Source organism: Myripristis murdjan, chromosome 10 (assembly GCF_902150065.1).
Source record: "Myripristis murdjan chromosome 10, fMyrMur1.1, whole genome shotgun sequence".
Classification (NCBI taxonomy): Eukaryota; Metazoa; Chordata; class Actinopteri; order Holocentriformes; family Holocentridae; genus Myripristis; species Myripristis murdjan.
The window spans coordinates 3,489,686-3,513,810 of NC_043989.1; the positions used below are offsets into that span (position 1 = coordinate 3,489,686).

At 43.3% G+C, this 24,125-nt stretch overlaps 1 protein-coding gene across 1 annotated transcript in view; it reads left to right on the forward strand.

Annotated features, from left to right (window-relative positions):
• Window positions 1-956: 956 nt before the first annotated feature.
• LOC115366980 (piggyBac transposable element-derived protein 3-like) overlaps window positions 957-24,125 on the forward strand; it is a 42,588-nt gene continuing 19,419 nt past the window's right edge. The window contains 2 exon segments of the mRNA XM_030062673.1: window positions 957-1,193; window positions 20,660-20,834. Of these exon segments, the coding sequence (XP_029918533.1) occupies window positions 957-1,193; window positions 20,660-20,834 (412 nt within the window).

Here is a 24,125-nt window from a genome sequence, read left to right on the forward strand (position 1 = left end):
AGGAAATAGTTCCCACAGAAAACCTCTTCATCCCGGCGGGCTGTGGATTATGTTGGTTGTCCAAGTCTTTATTATGAAAAGAGTTTTTCACGTGTACATTTTTGACAATTTGAGCTCCACTCCTGACTGGAAACCTCACCAAATCACACAGACACTATGTGGAATCTTGAGCTAAACTAGGATTAAATGAAATATGTATGTATGTATCTATCTATCTATCCTTTCTGTGTTCAAACCAAATCTACCTTGAGCAAATACTGCCGATCTATTGTGTTTCGGCTGATGGAGATGGGAAACTCTATTGCAGCCTGGCGTTTTGATTTAGGCTGATAAGATGAATGGGTTTAAAAAAAAAACAAAAAAAAAAAACAGAAACATGTATTATTATATTTATTAGCCACACGGCGAGCTTTGAGGGCTGCGGCACCAAACACCTGCCTGGTGTATCTTTTCATGGCAGAAAGCACGTCTTTGTGCCGGTTGGCTGGGAGTAATACAGAAATTACACACTGGAGGCCTCCTCTGGCACTGCTAAACTATAGCAGAATTGCATGATATTGCCTGCAGGCTGTGGCACTGTCGAGAGCCCCGAGGGGAGCGGCTCTCCTCTGTGAATTTTAAAGGTCGAGGTAGTTTCTCTCTCTCTCTCTCTCTCTCTCTCCCTCTCCCTCTCTCGCTTTCTCTCTACTGAGAAAAGAACATTAGCCGATGGCCTATTGAGAATATTGTTTTCTATCTCAGGGCCCCTATAGTGCATTTCCAGCGCTGCCCTTGGAAATGCATTGAAAGGCAGCTCACAGCATGGCAAAACACACAACACACTCTTGTTGATGCCCTTGGTGCCTCTCAATATGCAGACCAGAGATAATGGCATTCAGCGCACAGTTGGTTGTGACTTCCTCGCCCATCTTTTGAGCGGTTACACTGCCTCACACTGCGCTTTGTGTCATGCTCTCATGGTAAACAATGAAAGCGGCATTGACGGGGAGAGAAACACGGATAAGATCTCGGCGGCGGTGGCGGCGGCGGCGGCGGCGACCCCGGGGAGGCCCGGCCTGCGTCTTCCCCCGGCGACAGCATCGTTGCGTGTTTTCCAGCAGATGCTCCTCCGGTCTGAAGTCGCCCTGCTGCAGATAACAAGCTCCACTCGGGCCGGCGCTGCAGCTCGGCGCGGGAAACAAGATATTTTCTCAGTTTGTTGACAGTCAGATGAACTGATCGTTTACAGGGAGCCGTCCAAATAGAGGCTGGCACGTCTGGGAAATACTGTTGCGCTGCGGCGAAATCGGCTCTCGGGCTCTCATTGATTTGAATCAAATAAGCAGGCGAGCAAAAACAAGCAGGCGGTGAAAATAGATACAGTGATGGATGGATGAACAGATGGATGGATGGATGGAGCGCGAGAACCATCAATTTTACAGCGGTTTTCTTTAAGGCAGCGTTTCGCCACATGCCACTGTTGTGACATTTTACATGGCGGTTGTCACGCTGCATGAAATCTCCATTTTAACGAGTCATCCGGTCTCATCTTCGGTGTTCACGTCTTGTTTTTTCTTCAAACAGGGGGAGAAATCTGCCAGTGGGATGAGATAATCCCACTTGTTTCCCGTGCAGTTTCACTTGTTCCAGGATTTTTTTTTCCAGGAACAAGCGTAAATATGTGGAAACGAGGCAGAATAAGGCAGATCGGCCTGATAGGAGCGAGAAATTCAATGATTCAAAAAGAAAATCTGCAGAAAAGTTGATTAGCATTGGAAACAAGTCAGATTATCTCATCCTATTGGCAGATTTTTCACCTTGTTTGAAGAAAAAAAAACAGATCTGAACACTGAGGATGAGACTGAATGACTTGTTAAGACGGATTTTTGCAGCACAAACTGTAAAAAAACATCCAGTGAAAAAAATCCACCAGTGGGATGAGATAATCCCACTTGTTTCCCGTGCAGTTTCACTTGTTACAGGATTTTTTTTCCAGGAACAAGCGTAAATATGTGGAAACGAGGCAGAATAAGGCAGATCGGCCTGCTAGGAGCGAGAAATTCAATGATTCAAAAAAAAAAAAAAAATCTGCAGAAAAGTTGATTAGCATTGGAAATAAATCAGATTATCTCATCCTATTAGCAGATTATTCACCTTGTTTGAAGAAAAAAAAAAAAACAGATCTGAACACTGAGGATGAGACTGAATGACTTGTTAAGACGGATTTTTGCAGCACAAACTGTAAAAAAAAAAAAAAAAAAAAAAAACATTCAGTGGAAAAAGAAATCTGCCAGTGGGATGAGATAATCCCACTTGTTTCCCGTGCAGTTTCACTTGTTACAGGATTTTTTTCCAGGAACAAGCGTAAATATGTGGAAACGAGGCAGAATAAGGCAGATCGGCCTGCTAGGAGCGAGAAATTCAATGATTCAAAAAAAAAAAAAAAAATCTGCAGAAAAGTTGATTAGCATTGGAAACAAGTCAGATTATCTCATCCTATTAGCAGATTATTCACCTTGTTTGAAGAAAAAAAAAACAGATCTGAACACTGAGGATGAGACTGAATGACTTGTTAAGATGGATTTTTGCAGTGTGCACTGTAAAAAACATCCAGTGAAAAAAATCCACCAGTGGGATGAGATAATCCCACATGCTTCCAACGCTAATCAATTTTTGTCCAGAATTGTCTTGAATCCAGTGTCATTTTCTTAATCCCAGTCGGCTGATCTGCCTCATTCTGCCTTGTTTCAACACATTTATAGAAAAAAAAAAATCCTGAAACAAATGAAACTGCATTGAAAACACTTGGGATTATCTCATACCGCTCATTTTTTTTTAAAATGTTGTTTATAGAAAAACAAGATTTTAACTCTGAACTGAGAAGTTAGGGTGGAGATTTTTTGGTGCAAAGTAAATAGCGTTTCACTCGGTTCGTTTAGTTTATCTGGGGCCGGTAAAAGCAATGCTGCGACACCAGAGACGCATCAAAATGGCTTTTTTATGCACTAAAATTTGCATATAGGAATTTTGGAGTGGAAACACTGTAATTTTGCAAATACTAAACTAAATTTCAGCTGAAGTGAATGAGTTTGCATATTCACACGGAGAGAAAGCCGAAACAGTTTGCTGGTGTCTCTGAACTCCTGGCATGCATTTTACTTTCCTATGAAATGACAACAACCACGGCGGCAGACAAGAGTGCACGTTACATGAGGTTGGATATCACAAAAAAACAAAAAAACAAAACAAAAAAAAAAAACAGCCATGTAGAACTGACTGAGGTGTGCTGTTTCCTCTCTGCCCAGAGCAAAGAGCTCATCAACTCTCAATCCTCTGCACGCTTTAGTTGCACAGCTCAGATTACGTAACAGCCCGCGGCGCAGTCGAGTGCTTCTCAAAATAATTTGCATGGCTTAGTTGATGGAAATGGGTGCTGATTCACATTTTCTGTTGCCGTAATTTTCAAAAATGCTCATAAAATACACACTAAACTTCGTGGGAACAGCGAACGCGGCTGTCGCTCGTCTTCCAGGCGGCGTCGACAGGAGCTGCCTCTTCAAATAAGCTGCACCTTTCTCCAGCATCTCCTGTCCTAGAATAATACACAACAGATATTCAGCATTAGCAGTGTGTTGAATATGTGGCACAGACGCGCGCGCGCACGCACGCACACACACACACACACACACACTCGGCTGATAAGCTGAATCTTAAACAAAACACATTAGCAGCGTTTTAGATTCCAGCCGCGGTTCAGGCAGGCAGGCTGACTGAGAACAGCCTTATTTACAGCAGCAGCCTTGAGGAACACACACACACACACACACACGTGCACACACACACGTGCACACACATTTGTTGTGCACAAATGTGTTTGGGAGCTTTGACGGGACTTGTTGAGGGACGGTCGGCGTTCTTGTTTGCTGAAAGCTGCACCGCTGGACGGGCACCGTTTCGTTTTGTGACAGCTCTCTCCAAAAACACAACGTGGACACAGATACCCGACATAATCCATAATAATATAATCCATAATTTCCTGCCCAAGAACACCGGCGTACTGTATCTGTCGGCCCCCAGTGAATACAAATGACAGATCGAGACGTGTGGATTGAGACAGATGAATAGATAATATGTGAAAATATAAGAAGCAGTATGTGAACGTACAGCAGCACACGGCAGATATATGAATGATGCACAAATCATCAAATAATCATCATCACACATACTGTATAAGATTAAAGATTCAGAGCTGGGGAAGCTTCTTGGAGAGGCTACCAGAGCCGGCACGGGCCGCTGCTTCACGGCAAATCTGAGTGTCTCCAGGAGGTTCAAGACTTTAGCTGATCAACTTTACTGAACCTTCAATGACAGAGCAGCTGTTGGGTCGACAACGAAGGGAGAAGCTAAAGTTTACACATGAAATTAAATAAAATGCAATTATGTAAAAGTTATTGAAGGCTAAGTCATAGCCCATCTCAGGCTGAGGTTAATATTAGCTGACTAGATGTGAGCTGAGTTCATCCTAATTCGCTGCGTCGTCCTGGCAAAACCAAAGACAGCCTGCCGGGTAAGGCTCATGTTTTTTATTTAAATCAAAATCAAGAGCCACAAGATTATTTTTTACAATTCTTTTATTCATTTTCTTGTGAAAACAGAGCCTGTTTCTGTTCAGCCGTGACATCGGGTAGGGCTTTTACAACTGAACCACCTGGAGATACTCCGATTTGCCGTGAACCAAAGGCCCAAACCGGCTCTACCCATTCTATTTCTATGCTTCACATAATTAGAAACTCAACTACCGCAAACTACGCTGCACTGTCCGTCCTTCAGAAACCTGTGGCTGCCTTCCCAAAACTCCATGTAGTCCATGTAGAAACTAAATTTAATATCAGTTTTATAAATTCAGCTTCACATCATTAAAAACTCAAGCCAAATATATTTATTCACAGTGACGCAGTCTACGTTTTGCTATATTACATCCTGCATTTTACACTGATGTTCATTAATGTGCTCTGTCCCTGCCAAATAAACAAGTAAAATACATAAAATACATAACTAATCCTGTCCAAAACCAAACAGCGCCACCTGGGTTCTTTACCTGAACGCTTTATGGCGCAGGATTTGTTGTAGTTTAAGGTTTAACTTCACCAAAAACGACAAAAAAGTGATTTAATTTCTTGATTTTCGATGCAAATGTACAGTATATTTAGCTGAGCTGCTGCACCAGCGAGCTCTTGCACGATGTTGGACTGGAGAGGCTGCAGGAACGCGGGAGCAGCTCAACCGTCCTGCTCCGGTAAATAAAAATAAAACATGTGCAAATATGTAAAATATGTGTTAAAAAGACTCTCCAGTGGAACCAACGGGGCAAACAAATCCCAGCGTTTTCATCCAACACGTCCTCCGTTGCACTGGAATATGCTGATCTGATTCCATCTCCGCATTCCTGCATCGTGCTCGGCTACAGGGCGAGCAGGTTCACTGTTAAAGATTCATGGTGACTGACAGTGGCTAAATAGCTCCCACCTAAATCTGGCTCTCCCAAGCCGACTGTTGACTGCAGTTTCATTTAAATATTTATCATATGCATATTGGACCCCTAAGGGCAGCATTTGAAATTACAACAGTCAGTCTGTTAATTGCCAAAAATGCCACACAAGCTTTGGGATCTAGATGTTCCATTTTATTATTAATGAGCCAGAGAGTGCAGTTTGACATTTATGTTGGGCCCGCCGATGCAAATGAGGCTCGGCGAAACGGGCCAAAAAACGAAAGCGCGTGCACTCCTCATCTGATTCCTGCAAAAAAAAAAAAAAAAAAAAAAGAGGGGCTGCAAAAGTATGGAGTCCTTTGTTCCGATTTTTATTCCCACCGAACGCCGCGCGCCACTGTTTAGAAATCTGATATTAATTCAAATGCCAAACAATTAGTGTTGCTTTCAAGACTCGGCTGCTGCTGGAAAACAGGGAGTCACAGCGAACAAGGTCAGTGGAAAAACAAAACAAAACAAAAAAAAAAGACAAAAAAATAGCAATTATAGTGAAAGTGAAAGGAATTTGAAGGGGTTTAAAACAACCGAACCTCAAAATATGAGGATCTTTGCAAAGGAAGTAGGAGTTTGAAAATGTTTTCGAGAATCATAAAGCCACAGATGTCTATGTGTAATTTTTAATGTTGTTTATAAGGATGAGGGGCCTTTTTCTAACCCTCACAGCTGTGCAAAACAAACAAACAAACAAACAAAAAAACACCCAGGCTTTGCAAGAATAATGCAAATGACATGAACTTTCAAACATAATGTAATAGGTGTGTGCTTTTGCTTCACTGCAACAAAATCTCCATCTTAACAAGTCACTTCATCTCACATTCAGTGCAAAAATATAGTTTTTTTCTCAAAAATCTGTGATATAATCCCACTTGTCTCCAGTGCAGTTTCACTTGTTTCAGGATTTTTTTGGCAAACAAGTATAAATATATTGAAACAAGGCAGAATAAGGTAAAAAAAAAAAAAAAAAAAACTTGAATGAAGGAGAAGAGAAAAAGAAAACAAGGTAAGATTGACTGTTTCAAAATAAGAGTCTATGACGTGTGAAACTTTTGTCTCCATTTTTTTGAGGTGCACTCTGCAGGAAAGTCTCTACAAATCATAATCCTTGCACACTGCAGAAACTAGCCACTGTAACATGAATCATTTAGTCTTACATTCAGTTTTAAAATCTTGTTTTTCTTAAAATGTGCAAAAATCCCCCAGTGGGATGAAATAATCCCACTTGTTTCCAATGCAGTTTCACTTGTTTCAGCATTTTTTTTTTTTTTTTTTTTTTTCAAGGAACAAGTCTAAATGTGTTGAAACGAGGCAGAATAAGGCGGAAAATTCTTGACACAAGTTGATTAGCGCCGGAAACAAGTGGGATTATCTCATCCCACTGGCCGATTTGATTAATTTAACCTTATTTTTAAAGAAAAGGACAAATCCAATCCAATCCAATCCACTTTATTTATATAGCACATTTCGAAAACATAAAAAGTTTATCAAAGTGCTGCACAGTAATTTACAATAAAAGACACTATAGTTAAGAAAATGAGGATTAAAATGAGGATACAGATAAAGACAGGTTTAAAAAGAAGATAAGAGTCATACAACAGATTGAAAAAAAAATACAATAAAATTTGAAAAAAAAAAAAAAAACAAAGATTTGAACACAGAGCATGAGACCAAATGACTCGCTAAGACACAGATGCTCCGCTCGTCTGTGTTTTCCCCGGCAAAATTCAGACATCAGCACAAATGCAAAGTGAATGAAAGGGAGCCTAATGCCCGGTGGTGCAGGTAGCATCCAGGATGATGAAACACAGCGCGCACACAGGGCTTGAAAGGTTACTTCTAATGCAGCCTCTAATGGGCTTTCCATATGTTGTTAGCCGCTGCCACCTGAACTCCATCAGGGCGGCGAAGTGGGGAAAGCAAGCCGGCTTTCATAAACATCTGCCGTCCGAGTTAAGGCCCGAGAGCGAGGCTTGAAAGTCTCCGGGCTTTTTCCTGACAAGATAACTTGTAAAAACTTGGCTGAGGGTCAGAGGTGGCAGATATCAGGCCCGGCGCATTCCCCCTGTGAACCGTCCTGTAAAGATATATAAATCACCTGGAAGGCTGCTGCCGCCCATTTGTATCTGTCCCTCTGCCAGCCGTTTTATTTATTTATTTTCCCCATTCGGAGCCCGGGAGATTCACCCAGATAAATCCTCCACTGTAACCGCCTGAACTTTGCGGCTTATTGAAGGGAGGAAATGAGGACGGGGGGGAAGGGCGCCGCTGACACGCCGACATTGATGAAGCGCCGCGGCGAGGCCTCGGGCCACGACAATTTAGGAGAGATTGATTATCCAATTAACATCTGACACGGTGGGGAACTTCACATGTTTTGAGCGGCGCTAACAAGATGCAACCGTCCAGTCACGCCTGCTCTTCTTTTTCCGGTCATTACGTCATTCCTTTTCCGAGGGAATGGAAAGATATGAATGTGGCGGCTTGAGGATCGGTCCATCTTCTGCGTTTTGCATCTTCAGAAACAACCGTCGTAACAAGTCCTTTAGTTTCATCTTTAGTCTTAAAATCTTGCCACTGGGATGAGATAATCCCACTTGCTTCCAACGCAGTTTCACTTGTTTCAGGAATGTTTCCAGGACCAGCATATCAAAGCAAAGAGTCGATTCCCATTCACGCTTTTTCACCTCTGCATTGATTTATTTCAGGTCGTTAGTTGACGTTTCGGTTCCAACAAGAACCCTTTCTCAACACACATTTGTCTTTTTTCTTTGCAATTGGACCTTCGGGGACTTTGATTTCCTGCACCACACAAGAGACAAGGCAAGCGGTGTGTGTGTGTGTGTGTGTGTGTGTGTTGCCTTCTACTCATCTAACGAGTGTAAATATGATGAAACCAGGCAGAATAAGGCAGATCAGACACCGGGATCATGACAATGACACTTTATTTAAGAAAATTCTGCAAACAAGTTTTATTATCTTTGGAACCAAGTGGGATTATCGAGACTGGCCTGTGGCAAAATACGACTCATAAGTCGTTTGTACAGCAGCTGTAACCAAACCCTAAACCCTAAACCCTAAACCCTAAACCCTCCCACTCCTTTTCAGACATGTGAATGGGATCTATGTCTTTTGGTTAGATCTGCCTTGTAATTTAATTATTTTATTTTATTTTTTTTTTCTATTTATATTTTTTGTCTTTTCATTAATGTATAGGTAATCTTATTTTTTTCACATGTTTGAAATAAACTAACTAACTAACTAACTAACTAACCCTAAACCTGAATCCGAACCCTACGACCTAACGCTGCATTTTAAAGTCAGGCGACCTCTAGTGGCCTCGTAAATAACGTCATCTTGGTGGAGCATTAAAGGAGCGACAAAACCCAGGAGGTTTCAGCCGTCCTGAGTTCAAATCCAAGAGCTGTGTTTGTTTTTAGGTAACTAACTTTAGCTCGCTTTACCGTTAACCCTGACCTTGTCCTTTTCCTAACCTTAACCTTCACCTTAACAATATAATCTCTCTTCTTCTTCTCTTCTTTCTCTTCTTCCTGATGAATTTGAACTTGGACAGTCACGATTCTGCACAGCTCTCCAAAAAAAAAAAAAAAAAATCACATTCTGATAAATACAAGCGATTTCCGCGACTTTGCGCGAGCTTTTATCACCTCGCTGCCATGCGGCGACGTTCCCCGGCTTTAGCATAAAGGCCATCCGGGGCCGAGATTTAAATATGATGGGTGTTCCTCTCTGTGAAAGCAAACACATGCAAATTTCTTTCCCCACATGGGTTTTCAAGTTAAAGTTCAAGTCAATTAAAAAGGCGCCGTCAGTGAAAAGGTCAAGTAAAGGCTGCTATTCCAAAATACGTTGCAGCATTATCCTTCTGGAAACGAGAATCACCGCCTTAAGTTGAGCGGTCAACGCCGCACGCCGCACAACAAACTGCCTTCTTTTGCCGCTGTTTTTGGTTTGTATTGATTTAAGTGGCGGTCATGGGAACTTGAAGTGAAACTCTCCAGTTAATCCGCTGGGTCACGCAGACGCTCACACACCAGTTGCATCCTCTGTGTGTGTGTGTGTGTCTGCCTGAAAGTGACATTTAGGATCTTCCTCATCGTCGATACTCCTGGTCATGATGTCGCGTTACACGGGTCGCTATCCCGGCAGGACGTCGAACGATCAGGCGAGGACGGCATTTTGATGTCCCCTCGGCTCCGTCGTTGAAGTAAATTTGTTTCAACGCGACGGCAATAAGCCGCCCCGCGTCAAGTCAGCCGTTCAAAAACAGGATTTAAAGCCCATTGTGCTCCGGCACGCTTGATCTATGCCAGGGAATTCAATTCAAACGCTCCTAATGACTCCCCGCGGCGAGTGGACGTGTGCACTTATTGATTTTATGCTCGCCATTATATCTATTTCCATAATAGCCTTTAATGATGGAGTCCTTTACCGATGTTAATGTTTTGATTTTAATATCGATCGTGACATTGATTTGCTTCGGACGTCCGGGGAGCAGACAGATAGCGGTGGCACGCACGTCGACAAACAGCACGCACGCTGCAAAACAGAGGCGAAGTCGTGGTTTTGAATCCTCCAGTAATGCAGGAAAGTGTTTTCGCTGAGCGTGCATGCGTCTTATTCCAGCGCTTTCCTGCATCAGAGTCGTGCAGTCTGACGTTCCCTCCCCCCCCCCTGCAGTGGCTGGAAGAGCACGACATCCCTCTGTGGAGAGCCGGCGCTCACATCTGCATGCAAACTGGGAACCGCCGGTTTGACATCAGGTGAGACGGTGAGAACCGGAGGGTCAGAGTTCAACTTTGTTCAACTTGTCGTGATGAAAAATGGCGAAATCACTTTGAGAGGCTACGCGGCGACCCCTGTGCCCGTGAGAAAGGCCACGACGTTCGCTGATAGATTTGTTTAGACGCGTGCAAAATGACAAAACGTCCCTGTTTCCAGTAATAAAGCGATTAATTATTTAGAGAGGAGAGGAGAGAGGGAGGGGGAAAAAACTGTCAGGATGTTTTACTTTGGATTTTTTTTGTTTTTTTTTTCCCCCTCTGTCCAACACAGTAGTTTTCTCTACCAACTCATTTTTTACACTGGTGCTCCAGGCTCTGTTTAATGTGATGTTAGTCCCACTGTAGGACTGCATGTGATGTCATGTGATGTCGATCTGTGTTAAATCACCTGTCATGTGTTTGTCTTCCTTCACCAACAAAAGAAACAAAAAAGATTCAAGATTTAAGAGTCTTTATTGTCATTATGCAGAACATAACGAAATTTTGCAGACACTCCCGGCTTCCAAACACACATAAATAGCAAACCTGCACATAAATAACAAACATTGAGGAATAAAAAAGGAAATAAATAGAAGAGTGAGGTAGTCAATAAAATGAATAAAAGTGGATAAAGTGCAGCAAAACACTTTCTCAGTAATAAAGTTTGCATCCAGTTGTAAAAAAAAAAATAGATTTATATACATAAAATAACGCACAGTCAAAAACTGTTTGCTTCCTCCACGTCAGTAATATCTGAGTCAATTAACCCACTGATTAGATTACCTCTGCCTAATACGCCCCCTAGTGGTGGGAGGATGACCAAACACAGCAAATACTATCAAAAATGTCTCCTCCATGCTGTGTTTTTTCACCTTTCACACAGATTTGAACACTTCTGTTGAATCTCGTCCTCCGACCGAATGACAGCGAGAGACTCTGTGCTTTTCTCCCTCCGGCCTCTTCAGATTATTTACGGCGAGCGATAAAACGCTTCTACCTCGACATGAATTCATCGATCCTCGCCGCCGGTCACCTCAGAGATACACAGGTGTGTGACCAATCAATGATCAGCGGCGGCGGCGGCGAGGACCAAAAATCAACTGGAACTGGAGCCGGACTCTTGGAAAATGGAAAAATCAAACCTTTTCGGCACGGGAAAGGGCCTTACGAGCCTTGCTCAAGGGCACTCAGATGGATGTTGTTGTCAGTATTCGATTTTCCCACATGGTCTCGGGGTTCAAACGGGCCACACGGGGCACAATTAGAGGCATGGAATAAATGACCAGCCGCGGTATTTTTAGCAAAATTTGAAACGGGGAAATAACTGCTGAGGAAGCGAGTGAAAGAATCGCGTGATTACAGTCGCCCATATTTTTCATTCCGATCACTGCCATCCCTTTTCAAGTAATCTGTTACTCTTTAGCCATTCACCTCTTTCTCTGGGAGCAATTAAAACGAGTGCTGGGAGGCCTGAGCCAACAGGAAGCATTAGCAGACTTACAACTTCAAAGGCCGGGCTCAAGTATACGACCGTGTGCCTCGGCCACGGCTGCGACTCGCTGATGACACACAGATTTGATTTTCTCCTCCATAACGCACTGTGTGTGTGTGTGTGTGTTGTTTTTTTTTCTTGAATCAAAGAACGTTTGTTGAGGGAAAAGCACGACCGCCAGTGTGGAATGAGAGATTTTAATTCTAGAGAGGACGAGAGAGCGACACAAGAAGATGTTTTAAGCCACGCTGTCGGAGAATGAGCCGTTTTGATGATTTTCCTGCAGAATCCCTGGTTGTGTTTTCTCATACGTGTGTACTGTAATCTGGCTCGGCCATGAGTGACAGCTCATCTGGCCATCTGGGATTGTCAAGTTTTATATGCCTGTGGGTCAGATAGGTGGGTTTTCTCTAAATCAAGAGTTACCAACCTTGTTTAAACTCCCGTCCCGTTTGAAAACGTCCAAAACTTTTGCAGCCGACGTCCGTTCAGAAGTAACACAGGAGACCGACTGTCAGCTTGGGCTATCCACTAATTCTTACCTCTTGGTTTATCACGGTGATGGCACATCTTCAAAGTGTTAAAGAAGGAGAAATACAGAGGAATTCATTTTTAAACATTTAAAAAATGCCATGAAACGAATTTTTTGATTTGATTTGAATGATGCAGTGGACCACTTGCAATACCACCAAGAACCACTAGGGGGCTGCAGCCCATGGTTTGGGAAACACTGCTGAAAATGGCTAGAAAAACAAATCTGTGCGTCACCGCTGTGGACTACGGACGGGACAACTCACTTATCTCACGATACGACTCGATACGCGACATGAGATTTATAATTCAATACAACAATACGATGTTACAGATAAATATAGATTTATGAAGAATTATGTTTATTTCTGAGTCACAGATTACTCTAGAAATGGCATTTCCTCTCTAGATTGTAAACAGTTTATAAATCTTGCCGTTATGAAGTGAAAGTAATGTCATTTGTGAAATTGTGTCTCATTTGTGACAAAAGCAGATTAAAATCCAATATCTTCATTCATTTTTTTTTTGCCCCATGATAAGTATTGTCACATCTTTGCATCGCAGTGTTTTACTTTTCAACATTTCATCCCATTCTTAGTTCCTTCTCCACCTTTTCCCCTGGTTCTTGTTTCTTTTCTCAGCTTTTCTTTTGTCATGAATGATGACGGGAACCCAGAAAACGTGTTGCTGCTTTAAATCGCTCAGCGCCGGCTGCTCTCTGTGTTGGTGATACAAGAAGATTTGGGTTTCTCTATTGTTTGTCACTCCGCTAAATGCCAAATATCTAAAACTGGAAGCGTCTCCACACTTTTGCTGCGTACCTGCCCCGGAGTCTGGATCCCCCCCCCCACCGCTCTGATTGGTAATTTATGCCATTTGAGTTGTTTTTGTTTCAACCTCCAAACCTTGGAAAGGCGTTGTGAGAAAAATTAGCATATTTCTAACAGCTCGTTATGAACATGTGAGCAGCGTGGCATCTGCTCTAATCCGCGATGAACTTCCAGGTGAAAGGCCTTTGTGTGAATGAAGGCTGGGAAATTACCAGCAGCCACATGCTGCTCGGTTTGGCTGCGCCGGCTAAGATTTTCTCCTCTACCAGCCACTTTGGCCGGTGGCCAGCGCTCAACCGGAGCTTCTTTCCCATGCTCGAAAAAAAAAAAAAAAAAAAAAAAAGAAAAAAAAAATCATGTGCGTCTGGGAAAATAGAGAGAGTAGCTGTTGAGTTTTGGCACCCATCAGCCCCTGTGGCCGGCGGATGAAAAATGTAGCTTCCTGCTCTGATGCTCTGCCATAGTTCCCGGCTTCCAGAAGAGGGCAAATGTGCCACTTCCTTTGTTGTGCGCTGCCTCTCCCTGGGTTGCCTCGCTGCGTGTTTCCATGCCACTTGAGACAGCCTCCCACTGATTAGGCTAATTGCCTGCACCCCCAACCAGCCCCACCCACCCACCGCCTCCCCCCCCCCCAACACACTTGCCCTCCCCATCCCCAAAATTCAGCTGCGCCCGGATCATCCATTTGTCTTTGTGTAATGAAATCCCAAGGGGTCCACAAGCCGCGGAGTGGAAGGCGGCCCATCTCAAGAGCTATTAAATACACACAGACGCGGGTTTCTGTTGCATTCTTATCGCCGGCCTCGTTAATCCCACACCTCTTCCACTCCGCGGCCCAGTCGCCACTGAGGTAATAACCCTAAATCAATGAGACGAGCTGTGGGATTTAACTGTGAGGGGAAAACAATATCGACGGGCTGAGGGAGGGAAGGTGCGGCTGTGTGGGCCGCCTTAGTGCACTTCAGCCGGCGGAGCGTCTCCTCCTTATCCACTCGGTAATTTGATGCTATAAATAGAACAAAAAAAAACTGGTGTAAAAGTGCTTGCTGATAATAATAAGAAGTAGGTTTTAGTAGCAGAAGGTTGATTTTCAAATAGTTTCAACTGTGTGGCACTCGGGCAATGAAACCATCGTATGTAAAGCTTTAATAGGAGTTTCACACACAGTTGCACTTCCTCGCTCCCAGAGGTGGAAAATAACTCAAATACTCGACTAAAGTGCAGCTCTGAGGTACTGGCACGGCTCTGGAGTATTTATTCGTGTAGTGAGACTGCATTTCAGAGAGTACTTTTTTACTGCAGTACATTTATCTGACGGCTGGAGTCACTAGTGACGTTGCAGAAGACGCTTTTCCATGCAGAAACGTTAAAGTAGCCTGCAACATGATAATCCTTCTTCCAGGTGAATGCATCAATAATTTAACTCTCTCAAAGGAAACATTCTTCAGCATTTTCCTTTTTCCTGCGTAACTACACCACATCTCACTGCGTAAACGTTTATACGTTTGCTGTAGTAGCGTTTTTCTTTTTTTTTTTTTTTTTGAATGCAGCGTGAGTGTTTTTCCATTATGGTATTGCCACTTTAAATGACGTAAAGGATCTCAGGACATTTTCCACCCGTGTTGTTCCACGCTGGATCTGAGTTGTTTATCCAAAGTGCCATTAAGGTCAGGCCGGACAGCTTGAGCCGCCCTTGATCGCATTAACGATCCATACGTGTCCTTGAGGAACAGTTAGCCTTTTCCCTCGAAAAAGTAATATCCCTGATTAGTAGATGATAACAATGATGATTGTAATGGACTGTCCTCACTTCACTAATTACTTTGTGCCATTAATGCACAATGGCGGGCTCTCACAATCAGCCGGGAGAGCCGGGAAGAAAGTCCTAATTGGATTTGTAAAATCCATCGCCGCCGTTTTTATTCCGCTCCGAACGGCAGAAGCACACACGAGATTGGATTCACCCCATCGACGAGGCATATTATGCTCCGCGCAAACGAGATGATGTAATAGCGAGGATTAACATAGTCATTTCGTGTAGCTTAACCCACAGCGGCGGAGCAGTGGGAAACAGAGAGGGGAGTGCGAGCGTGCGGCGGGAGTGGTAATGTATAGTTTCGAGCTCAGTGGGCTGCAGGGCCTCGGCGTGTTTGCGCGAATGCACGCCGTGAAGCCCCGATAAAAACAGGGAAAAACGCCGCTTCTGAACGCCACTGTGCAAAGCATGATGAATGGTACTGTGCAAAGTGGCATCATTTCAGCACCTGCATAAGCAGAAAACAAGCTTAGCCCAGCACTTTGAAAATTAGCTTCAGTATTAGGGGGGATGTGACCGCAGCTTACGGGATGCTGTAATTCCATTAATTGATACCGAATGTGTTTTCTCGGGGCGCGCGGGGGCGGCGGCCCGCTGCGGAGTCGTGATGGATGTGAAGGGTGCCAGTGGTCAAGAGGTGTTTATTTCATGGGCCTCTGCCCCACCGACAGCCTTTTCATATCTGGACATGATATAGTGGCCTGACCTGGGCACATCCAGCTTCTGCAGCGCACAGATAGCTCTTCCCTTTGAAATCCAGCAGACCAGCAAATGCAGGGGCTGTGAAGCGACTAACCCTTCTGTCTTGTGTTACAGTTTAAAAAAAAAAAAAAAAAAAAAGAAAGGGGAAAAAAAGAAAGAAAGAAAAGGCTGTGGGTGAAGTGTCATCAAGAGCGGGGACAAAAGAGACGGAGATTTCTGAGCTCCAAATAGGTCAGCGTCGCCTGACAGGAGCAGGAGCGCCGCTTGGAATCCATAAGTCATCCTCCGCCCCCCGCAAACTACGACGACCGCACTGACATGTGAGAGGGGGAAAGAAAAAAAAAATACAGACGTGAGTGAAGGAGGGGAGGAAAAGAAAACAAAGTGAGATTGACTTTGTTTCAAAATAAGAGGCCGTGATGTGTGAAACTTTGGTCTCCCATTTTTTGAGGTGCAGTTGTGGCCTCTCCTTGAAAATCCCTACAAATCATAATCCACACACACACACACACACACACACACACACTGACAAAATATTAATCATTCAGCCCTATATTCAGTCTTAAAGTCTTGTTTTTCTTACAACATGTATAAAAATCTGCCCGTGGGATGAGATAATCCCACTTGTTTCCAGTGCAGTTTCACTTGTTTCAGCATTTTGTTTTTTCCTGGGAATATTATAAATGTGCTGAAACAAGGCAGAATGAGGCAGATCAGCCACCAGGATCAAGAAAATGACACTTGATTCAATAAAATTCTGGAAACAAGCTGATTAGAGTTGCAAACAAGTGGGATTATCTCATCCCACTGGCAGATTTTCTCACCTTGTTTGAAGAAAAACAAGACTGAAACACTGAGGGTGGGATTAAATTACTTGTTAAAATGGAGAGTTTTCTTTTTAAGTCCTCTATGGAGGCACAGTATGGGTTAATCTTCATGTTGTAAATAGTCCAAGTAAGAACTTTGCCTACAAAATATGCATGATTTGAGTTTATTGCCATTTGTCTCATTAAATATTAACTGATGAATTCCATTTTTTCCCATGATAGACATATACACTGCAAAAACAAGTCATTTAATCTCATGTTCAGTGTTTAAATCTTGTTTTTCTACAAACAAGATTAAAAAAAAAAAAACAATCTGTCAGTGGGATGAGATAATCCCACTTGTTTCCAGTGCTAAACAATTTGTTCTAATCTACTTCTTCTGGCTTGTTTTATCATATCTATACTAAACTGAAACAAGTGCAGCTGCGCTAGAAACAAGTGGGATTATCTCATCCCACGGGCAGATTTTTCACTTGTTGAGAGAAAAATGAGATTTTAACACTGAATATGAGACTAATTGACTTTAGGATTTAGTTTTTGTGTAGTGTCTCGGTTTGGGATTAATGAAACCTGTGGGAATGTGTGGGTATAATCTGGTGAGTGTAAACTGAGGTGTGTTTTCTGATCGCCTCCCAGCAGCTCAGAGGTAAACGGCTGCATGCTGCACCGTACGGCGAGCGCTCCAGTGAAATACGTCAAATCATGGAAATGTCTGCCCCCCTCTCTCTCTCTCTCTCTCTTTTTTTTTTTTTTTTTTACGCCACTCTTCCATCCCTGCTCCCCCTGCACTTGTAATCCAATATCCATTCCAGCATGGAAATGAGAAATAACAAGATTAGGAAACAATTTATATGAATCGTCTCATGTTCACTCACTGTTTACACTTTCTCAGGAGGGAACGGGGACTGCGGTCTCCATGGAAACTGGGGCTGGCCAATGGTAGGTGTTTTCTGCCTGACCATATGACGCGCTGCCTGTTGAGACGGGTATTGAAGTTGGCAGCCGGGGCGTCTGCCCACAACGTTTGAGAGCGAGGAAAGTGAGAGCCAGCGAAACGGAAAAGATCCTCGGAGGGAGAATATTACTGGAAAGATTATTTTTACTCATCTCGCAGAGCGGCCCTTCTTCTAAGAGTGAAGATGTTTGCCTTTGGGGGTTTTCACACACCTCAGCTTTTACACCTCAGCCTGTTTAACCACACACACACACACACACACACACCTAGAGCCGTATTTGAACTTGTCGCTGCTTTCATACAGTAATGATGAATAATTACAGTGGCTTCGTATTGAAATTACTGCCGAAATGTTAGCTCTGCAAAGCGCCGTGGCCGCGTTGCCTGCGTGAAATTGGATTTGCATAAACATTGAAAAAGCACATACATCTGTATTTTATTTTTTTTTTCTTCTTCTTCTTCTTCTTCTTCTTCTTTACCCAATGCCTTCCTGGCTTTTTATTCAGGCCGGTTTTATTGTCTGTGAAGCACTTTGCGACTGTGTTTCGGGAGAGCGCTGCACAAATAAAGTTTATTATATAATGTAAGAGATAGATACAGCTGAGCCCTCAGGAAAATGTGCTGCTCCTTGTTCTGGGCAATATGAGCAGCGGCCTTGAAACTACCTGTCGACATTGATCAGTCACGCGGCGGGTCTCTCCGAGATGGGCCTCGCAGTTATTAGAGCGAGAGGCTGTTAGATGGAGGAGCCTGTCGTCCTCTGCCTCTGACGGCTCAGGTAAGCCCCGAGGAAAACTGCCCCCCCAACCCCCCCCGTGAGCACATCAGCCCCTCGCCATCACTCCAATTTCAAGTCAGCAAGCCGCCGTGATGTATCGGCTCTGCACGAGGAGCGCTACGGCCGTTCAGCGCCGGAGCCACGCAAATGAGGGCATCCGGCTCTACTGAAGCTGACTTTTTTTTTTTTTTAACAAGGCAGTGAAGGAGGCGTTTACGGCGCTGCTGAAGGTGTGAGGACAGAACAGTTGTAAGATTTAAAAAAAAAAAAAAAAAAATTGGAAATAGACAGCGGTCAGGACTTCAGCTCATGTTCCCCATCGCACAAAACGTCCATAACACAGGACAGTACATCTGCTGTTTTTTTTTGTTTTTTTTTATCAGCGCTCTAGGAGCAGCTTAATTTAGTGTTGGCATATTATTGTTTTTTTTTTTATTATTTTTTTTTATCTTCAGACTTAGCATTCACTATTATTTCTAACACATGGTGGCAGTGATTAGAGACAGGATATATGTTGGGCATAGGTAACAGGAAGGGGTAGGCACAAGTTTTTCACCAGACCTGAGGCAGGGAGGATGGACAAGAGCTGGTATGTCATAATTTTGTCTCTTCAATAAAACAAGTAGAGATTTTGGGTCTGCGTAAAGATCACTAATGCTCCTCCTGTGTATGTAATGGCAAGAGTGAAAATGTTTAAAGGAAAAGGAGAAATTGCCATTATCAGCGCCGTTGGTTTCAACAGCCGTTTTTCCAGGCGCTGAGATTTCTGGTTTTGAAAAAAGTACTACAAGGTCGCATGGCAAAAATAAATAAATCTATAAAGCTGTTGTTTATTAACCGTTTTCCACAAGTAATTCAACTCTGCCCTCCCGTTTTTACTCCATACTGTTAAATTCAATTAACCTCAGATTCACAAACCATTAATTCAGACTGCTTTATGTTCATTGAGACGGCCACAGCGTCCACCCAGCCCACTTTACCTGCTGGATTTAACCTGCAAAACGCACAGATCAGCAATGTAGAAGTAAATGCACCTTTAAATCTGAATAAACTGAGCTAACCTGTATCGTGAATCCAAGTGTTGATTATGAATCTGCGTGCACGTTCATAAACTGTGCTTCTGGCTCGTGTTTTTGGAGGAAGAAATCCGCTGCTCAGCGAAGGAGGACGGTGCTACAGGTGAGCAGTATTTTGAACTCTTCGTCTGAAAAGGTAAAAACATTTCATTCTCGAAGCGCTGAGCATCGTCGTCACTCTTGTATCAGGCATTTCTTTTGAATCCTCATTCTAGTATATCTCTTTCTGTTGGTATTTGTATTCATTTCACATGAAGGAAATAAGTTCTATACATGTTGTTGCAATTCCTGTATGTCACCTAAAGGGGTCAGTAAAGGTGACATGTGACTGAACGCTCCTTTAAGTTTGGAAAATTTCATAGTTTGATGACTTTAGGGTTGCCTCTTTAAGAGTTTTTTTTTTTTTTTTTAAGTTGAAAATTATGTGTTTTTTTTTTTTGTTTGCTTGTTTTTTTGCTTCTTATTAAGGTTATTGGCCCAAAGCTTTGTCTTAATCGTTACAGTTTAGCATGAATTTATTTTGATGTTGAATCAAGTCCTGAAGAAGCCAACAGAGGACAGCTGAAAGAAAACCAGAGGTAAATGACTGGATGAAGAGCAACATTTTTACATAAAATCAGAGTCAAAACTGGGGCAGAGAGTTTTTAATTAATTATTAGTGACTGTTTGAACCTCTTACTTGAACAGGTGGTTTATCACATCGTCCACGTGTCCCTCTGTCCATTAGAGAGTGGCTCTCTAAATGGACTTTTAGATGCTTTTCTTGTTATATTTGAAGGTTTTTATCCTGTACAGTCTGCAGGGCAAACTGCACATCATCTGGCATTCCAGGCAGTTTAAGACAAATACCCAGAATTGTATGCAAATACTGTGAATGCAAGTGATATCAGGAGGGATGCACTTTGTGCTTCAGATGCTGCAGGTGAATGCTAAGTCGGGGATCACCGAGCTGACTCACAGTGCTCCTGTTCATCTCGATCTGTGTGATAGCCCACGGCCAAAACTAATACCCAGATTATGTGCAGAGCTAAATTAAGGAGCACTTACGAACTTAAAAGTCTTGCCTTTGCCTTGAATGCATTCTTAATGTATCTCAGCACAGCATTAATCCCTCAGCGTTGGAGTTTTGATATTATTTGAGGTTTACTAGCGACTGCGGGTGAGAGACCTGCTCACTCCTCCTCTGTTTTCTCTGCTCATCTGTCAATATGAGTCAAGGTTTTCAAAGGCATTCGAAATATTCCCTAATAGCTGTGCAGAAAGCCGGCACCTTGCAGTTGCTCCCCGTTCGCTGTTATGCCTTCTCAGTGTGCCTCTAAACCTCTTTTCATACGACCCATCCAGCCGCTGTCTTTAGAAATCCCCGGTCCTATAGACCCACCACAGCAGGTAATATCTCTGTGGGGCTGCCAGCGCCGGGTAAACCCCGTCAAACGGCAGCAGGAAGCGGCAGTGGATGCGTCGGGGGCTCCGTCCCCTTTCGCCAGGCCCCTCCGCTGTGGGCCGTCTCAGGAGGCGGGTACCCCTCAGACCCGGGAGCGCGTTTAATCAATGGCAGAGATTACAGTAGTCACCGCCCAGCTGGCGCCTGGCCGAGATAAACGCCTTTGGTCTCCACGCGGGAGCCGGCTACCCCATTCTGTACCCTGCTGCCCCGAACTATGAAGGGGCAAAGACCACCAGCGGACCGGAGTCAAACACAGCGCCTGTGATTGACGGGTCTGTTGTGCCACGTCTTATTGTGCGAAAGGTCACTCATTTTTGCCCCCCGACACCGCCTCCTCACAGCGCTGTCAATGTGAAGTCATAAACTTTTGAAATGTGGCCGTGTTTATCACGCTCCCGTTGCAGAGCCACAGGCAGGCCGACGTCCGGGGCCCGCCGCCGGTTCACACGGAACTGCACTGCAAAAAAAAAAAAAAAAAAAAAAAAAAAAAAAAATCATCTCAGGTTATTAAGGCTGTTGTTTTTCTTCAAACAGGGCAGACATAATTCTGCCATAAACAACTTGTTTCCAGAATTTTTTTAGTCATTTTGTTAATCCTAGTGGCTGATCTGCCTTATTCTGCCTTGTTTCAACACATTTCTACACATTTATACATTAAAAAACAAAACAAACAAACAAACAAAAAACCCCAGGAGCAGGAAAATGACGTCTGAGTCAAGAAAATTTTGGTTGATCAGCGCTGGATCTAAGATGGATTATCATTCCAGTGCTACTTTTTTCTTACTTTGGTTGAAGAAAACGCAGTATGGGACTAATGGATTAATTTTTTGCAGTGCACATAATCTGAACAGATGTCAAGACCTCTTTAGCGCCAGCCTGCAACTTCAGTCCTTCTGGAATGAGGCCATTTTGTGTTCAGATATTTGTCATCGACTTTATTTTCATGCAGTTTGTTCATGAAACAAGTGAAACTGCACTGGAAACAGCTGGGATTATCTCATCCCACTGGCAGATTTTATACCTTGTTTGGAAAAAAATAAAGATTTTAAAGCTAAAGATGAGACTAAATTATTTAAGAGAGCCTGTTTTCTACCTATCTAACTATCTATTTGTGGAATAATATCCTTTGTCTTGCTACTTTGATGCGATGCTGCGTCTTCTGTTGTTCTGAATGTTCAGATGTAATTCTGCACAGAGACAATATTATTTTGACCAACGCTTTTAGCTGTCAGCACGCAGACTCTTACTCTGAGACACAAGAGTTATGTCGGTGTGCATGTCAGTAATGCAGTTCTATGGAAATGAACTTTTCTTGCTTTGTACAGACATTTTTAGCATCATGGACAGTTATACTTGTGCGAATTGTACCTTTAAAAGCATTTACTGACGCTACTCTTTGCTCTGATAGATCTCTGAAACGTGTCGGCACGTTCGTCACGTGTGGCTGAAAATATAATTACCACCAACCCTAATCCAAACATGAGCTGGCCTTCTTTATCACTGTTAGAGTGCCGACTCCCCCCCCCCCCTAATTTGCCAGGTGTATTTTCTCCTCAAAACAGCGCTTCACCTTTGTACGCTGATTTATTTATGATGATGAATACTGCAGTTTTTGATGAGTTTTGCTCTTGCCGGCTCATACAGTACGCCGACACGACCGACTCGGAGGTTTTGCGCACATCAAATGTGTGTGATTAGATGCTGCCTTCGGTTCGGTCTCTGTGGGATTTGCGCTTACTGGCACCCCGTCTGCCGGCTTTCCACACTTCACAGCGGGTCGCAAAATAACATTTCTGAAAGAGACATCTTTATTTCCCAGTGTTGTTTTTCAGCACCGATTGATTCTTAAAATATTCACGGTCATATTGGGTAAACCTTGCGCTCCGAGGTTGCCAGGAAAGTGTTTACAGAACTTGTTCCTGGAGGCAGCTGCTCTCCTGAACCCTGAGCTCCGCACAGCATCCCGGCTTGGCACCGCAGCGCCTTATTTATGTTTATTCAGCGAAAAAGTCCGACTTATTCATTTTTAATGATATCCTGATGAGCCCCACTGATTTTGAGGGGCTGATTGGGGATCCATTAACGTTGCGAGGAAATCTTTCCTTTCAGCAACAACAACAAAAAAAGCTGAGCCGTCAGATCGCCGGGGAGCACAGTGACGCTCTGTTGTACGGACGCGGCCTTGAAGGCTCATCTGACGGATTCTCAGGAGGCTTTTTTTCTGGTGGAGGAAACAAGCGGCGGGCTGAAAGAGCGCCTTGTCCGAGCAGTCAGGTATGAACCGCTCGAATCCCATGAATGTGCATGTTATACCCTCAGCCAGGTGAGCACACAATCCACAGGCTGTTACCGGGCAGTTTTCCTTGGCCTCGGCGTCGGACTCAAAGGCATCATAGAGCGTCGCAGGTCCCGACTTCCGCCGCCGCTTCACCTCCAAAACGCTGAGAGTGAGAGCAGCTCCTCTTCTGACGCTTTGACTTTTTATGGGACGTTTATTTTCTTTGGCAAAGGAAAAAAAAAAAAAAAAAAGCGTGAGACCAGATTTTGGTCTGAGTTGATTGAGTTTGCGCTCCTTTCCCCGGCGAAAGGACCGGTCTGTGCAGGAAAATGTTCCAGAGTCGTTTTTTAATCTCGACCGTGTTGAACAGAGCCGGTTCTTTTGGAATGCACCGCGTGAACCGTGACCTGTCGAGAAATTTGACAGCAATACGCCGGATGATTCAGAGGCTGCATGCATACCAGCAGCTATATTACCTGCATTGATTTTTGCCCACACATTTTGCACTGTACACTGTAAAAAAAAAATCAGTCTTAACAAGTCATTTAATCTCTGATTTAGTATTAAAATCTTGTTTTTATTCAAAAAACTGAAAAAATCTTCCAGTATCAAGACAAATGTTTCATTAATTTTTCTGGGAATGAGTATAAATGTGTTGGAACAAGGCAGAATGAGGCAGATGAGCCACGAGGAGCAAGAAAACCACACCTGATGCAAGAAAACGTTGATTAGCATTGGAAACAAGTGGGATTATCTCATCTCATTGGCACAATTTTTTTTAGATTTTGTAAAGAAAAACAAATTTTTAAACATTTTTTCAAACATGTTTTGAAGGCCATACAGCGAAAAAGAAAAAAAATAACCGATCTCAATGTTAGCTAGCTGTGAGGTAGCTTATACATCACATTTATTGTCATGAGAGGCTTTATAACCACAGTGCTTCCTTCTTATGTTGCTTAAGTTCATGTAACCCTCTGGACATAACAGATTTTTTGGTAACACTTTACAATAGCAGTACAACAATTAACGTTACTTAACGTTAGTTAATGTTAGTTAATGCTGTAATGCAGGGGTTGTCAACCGGT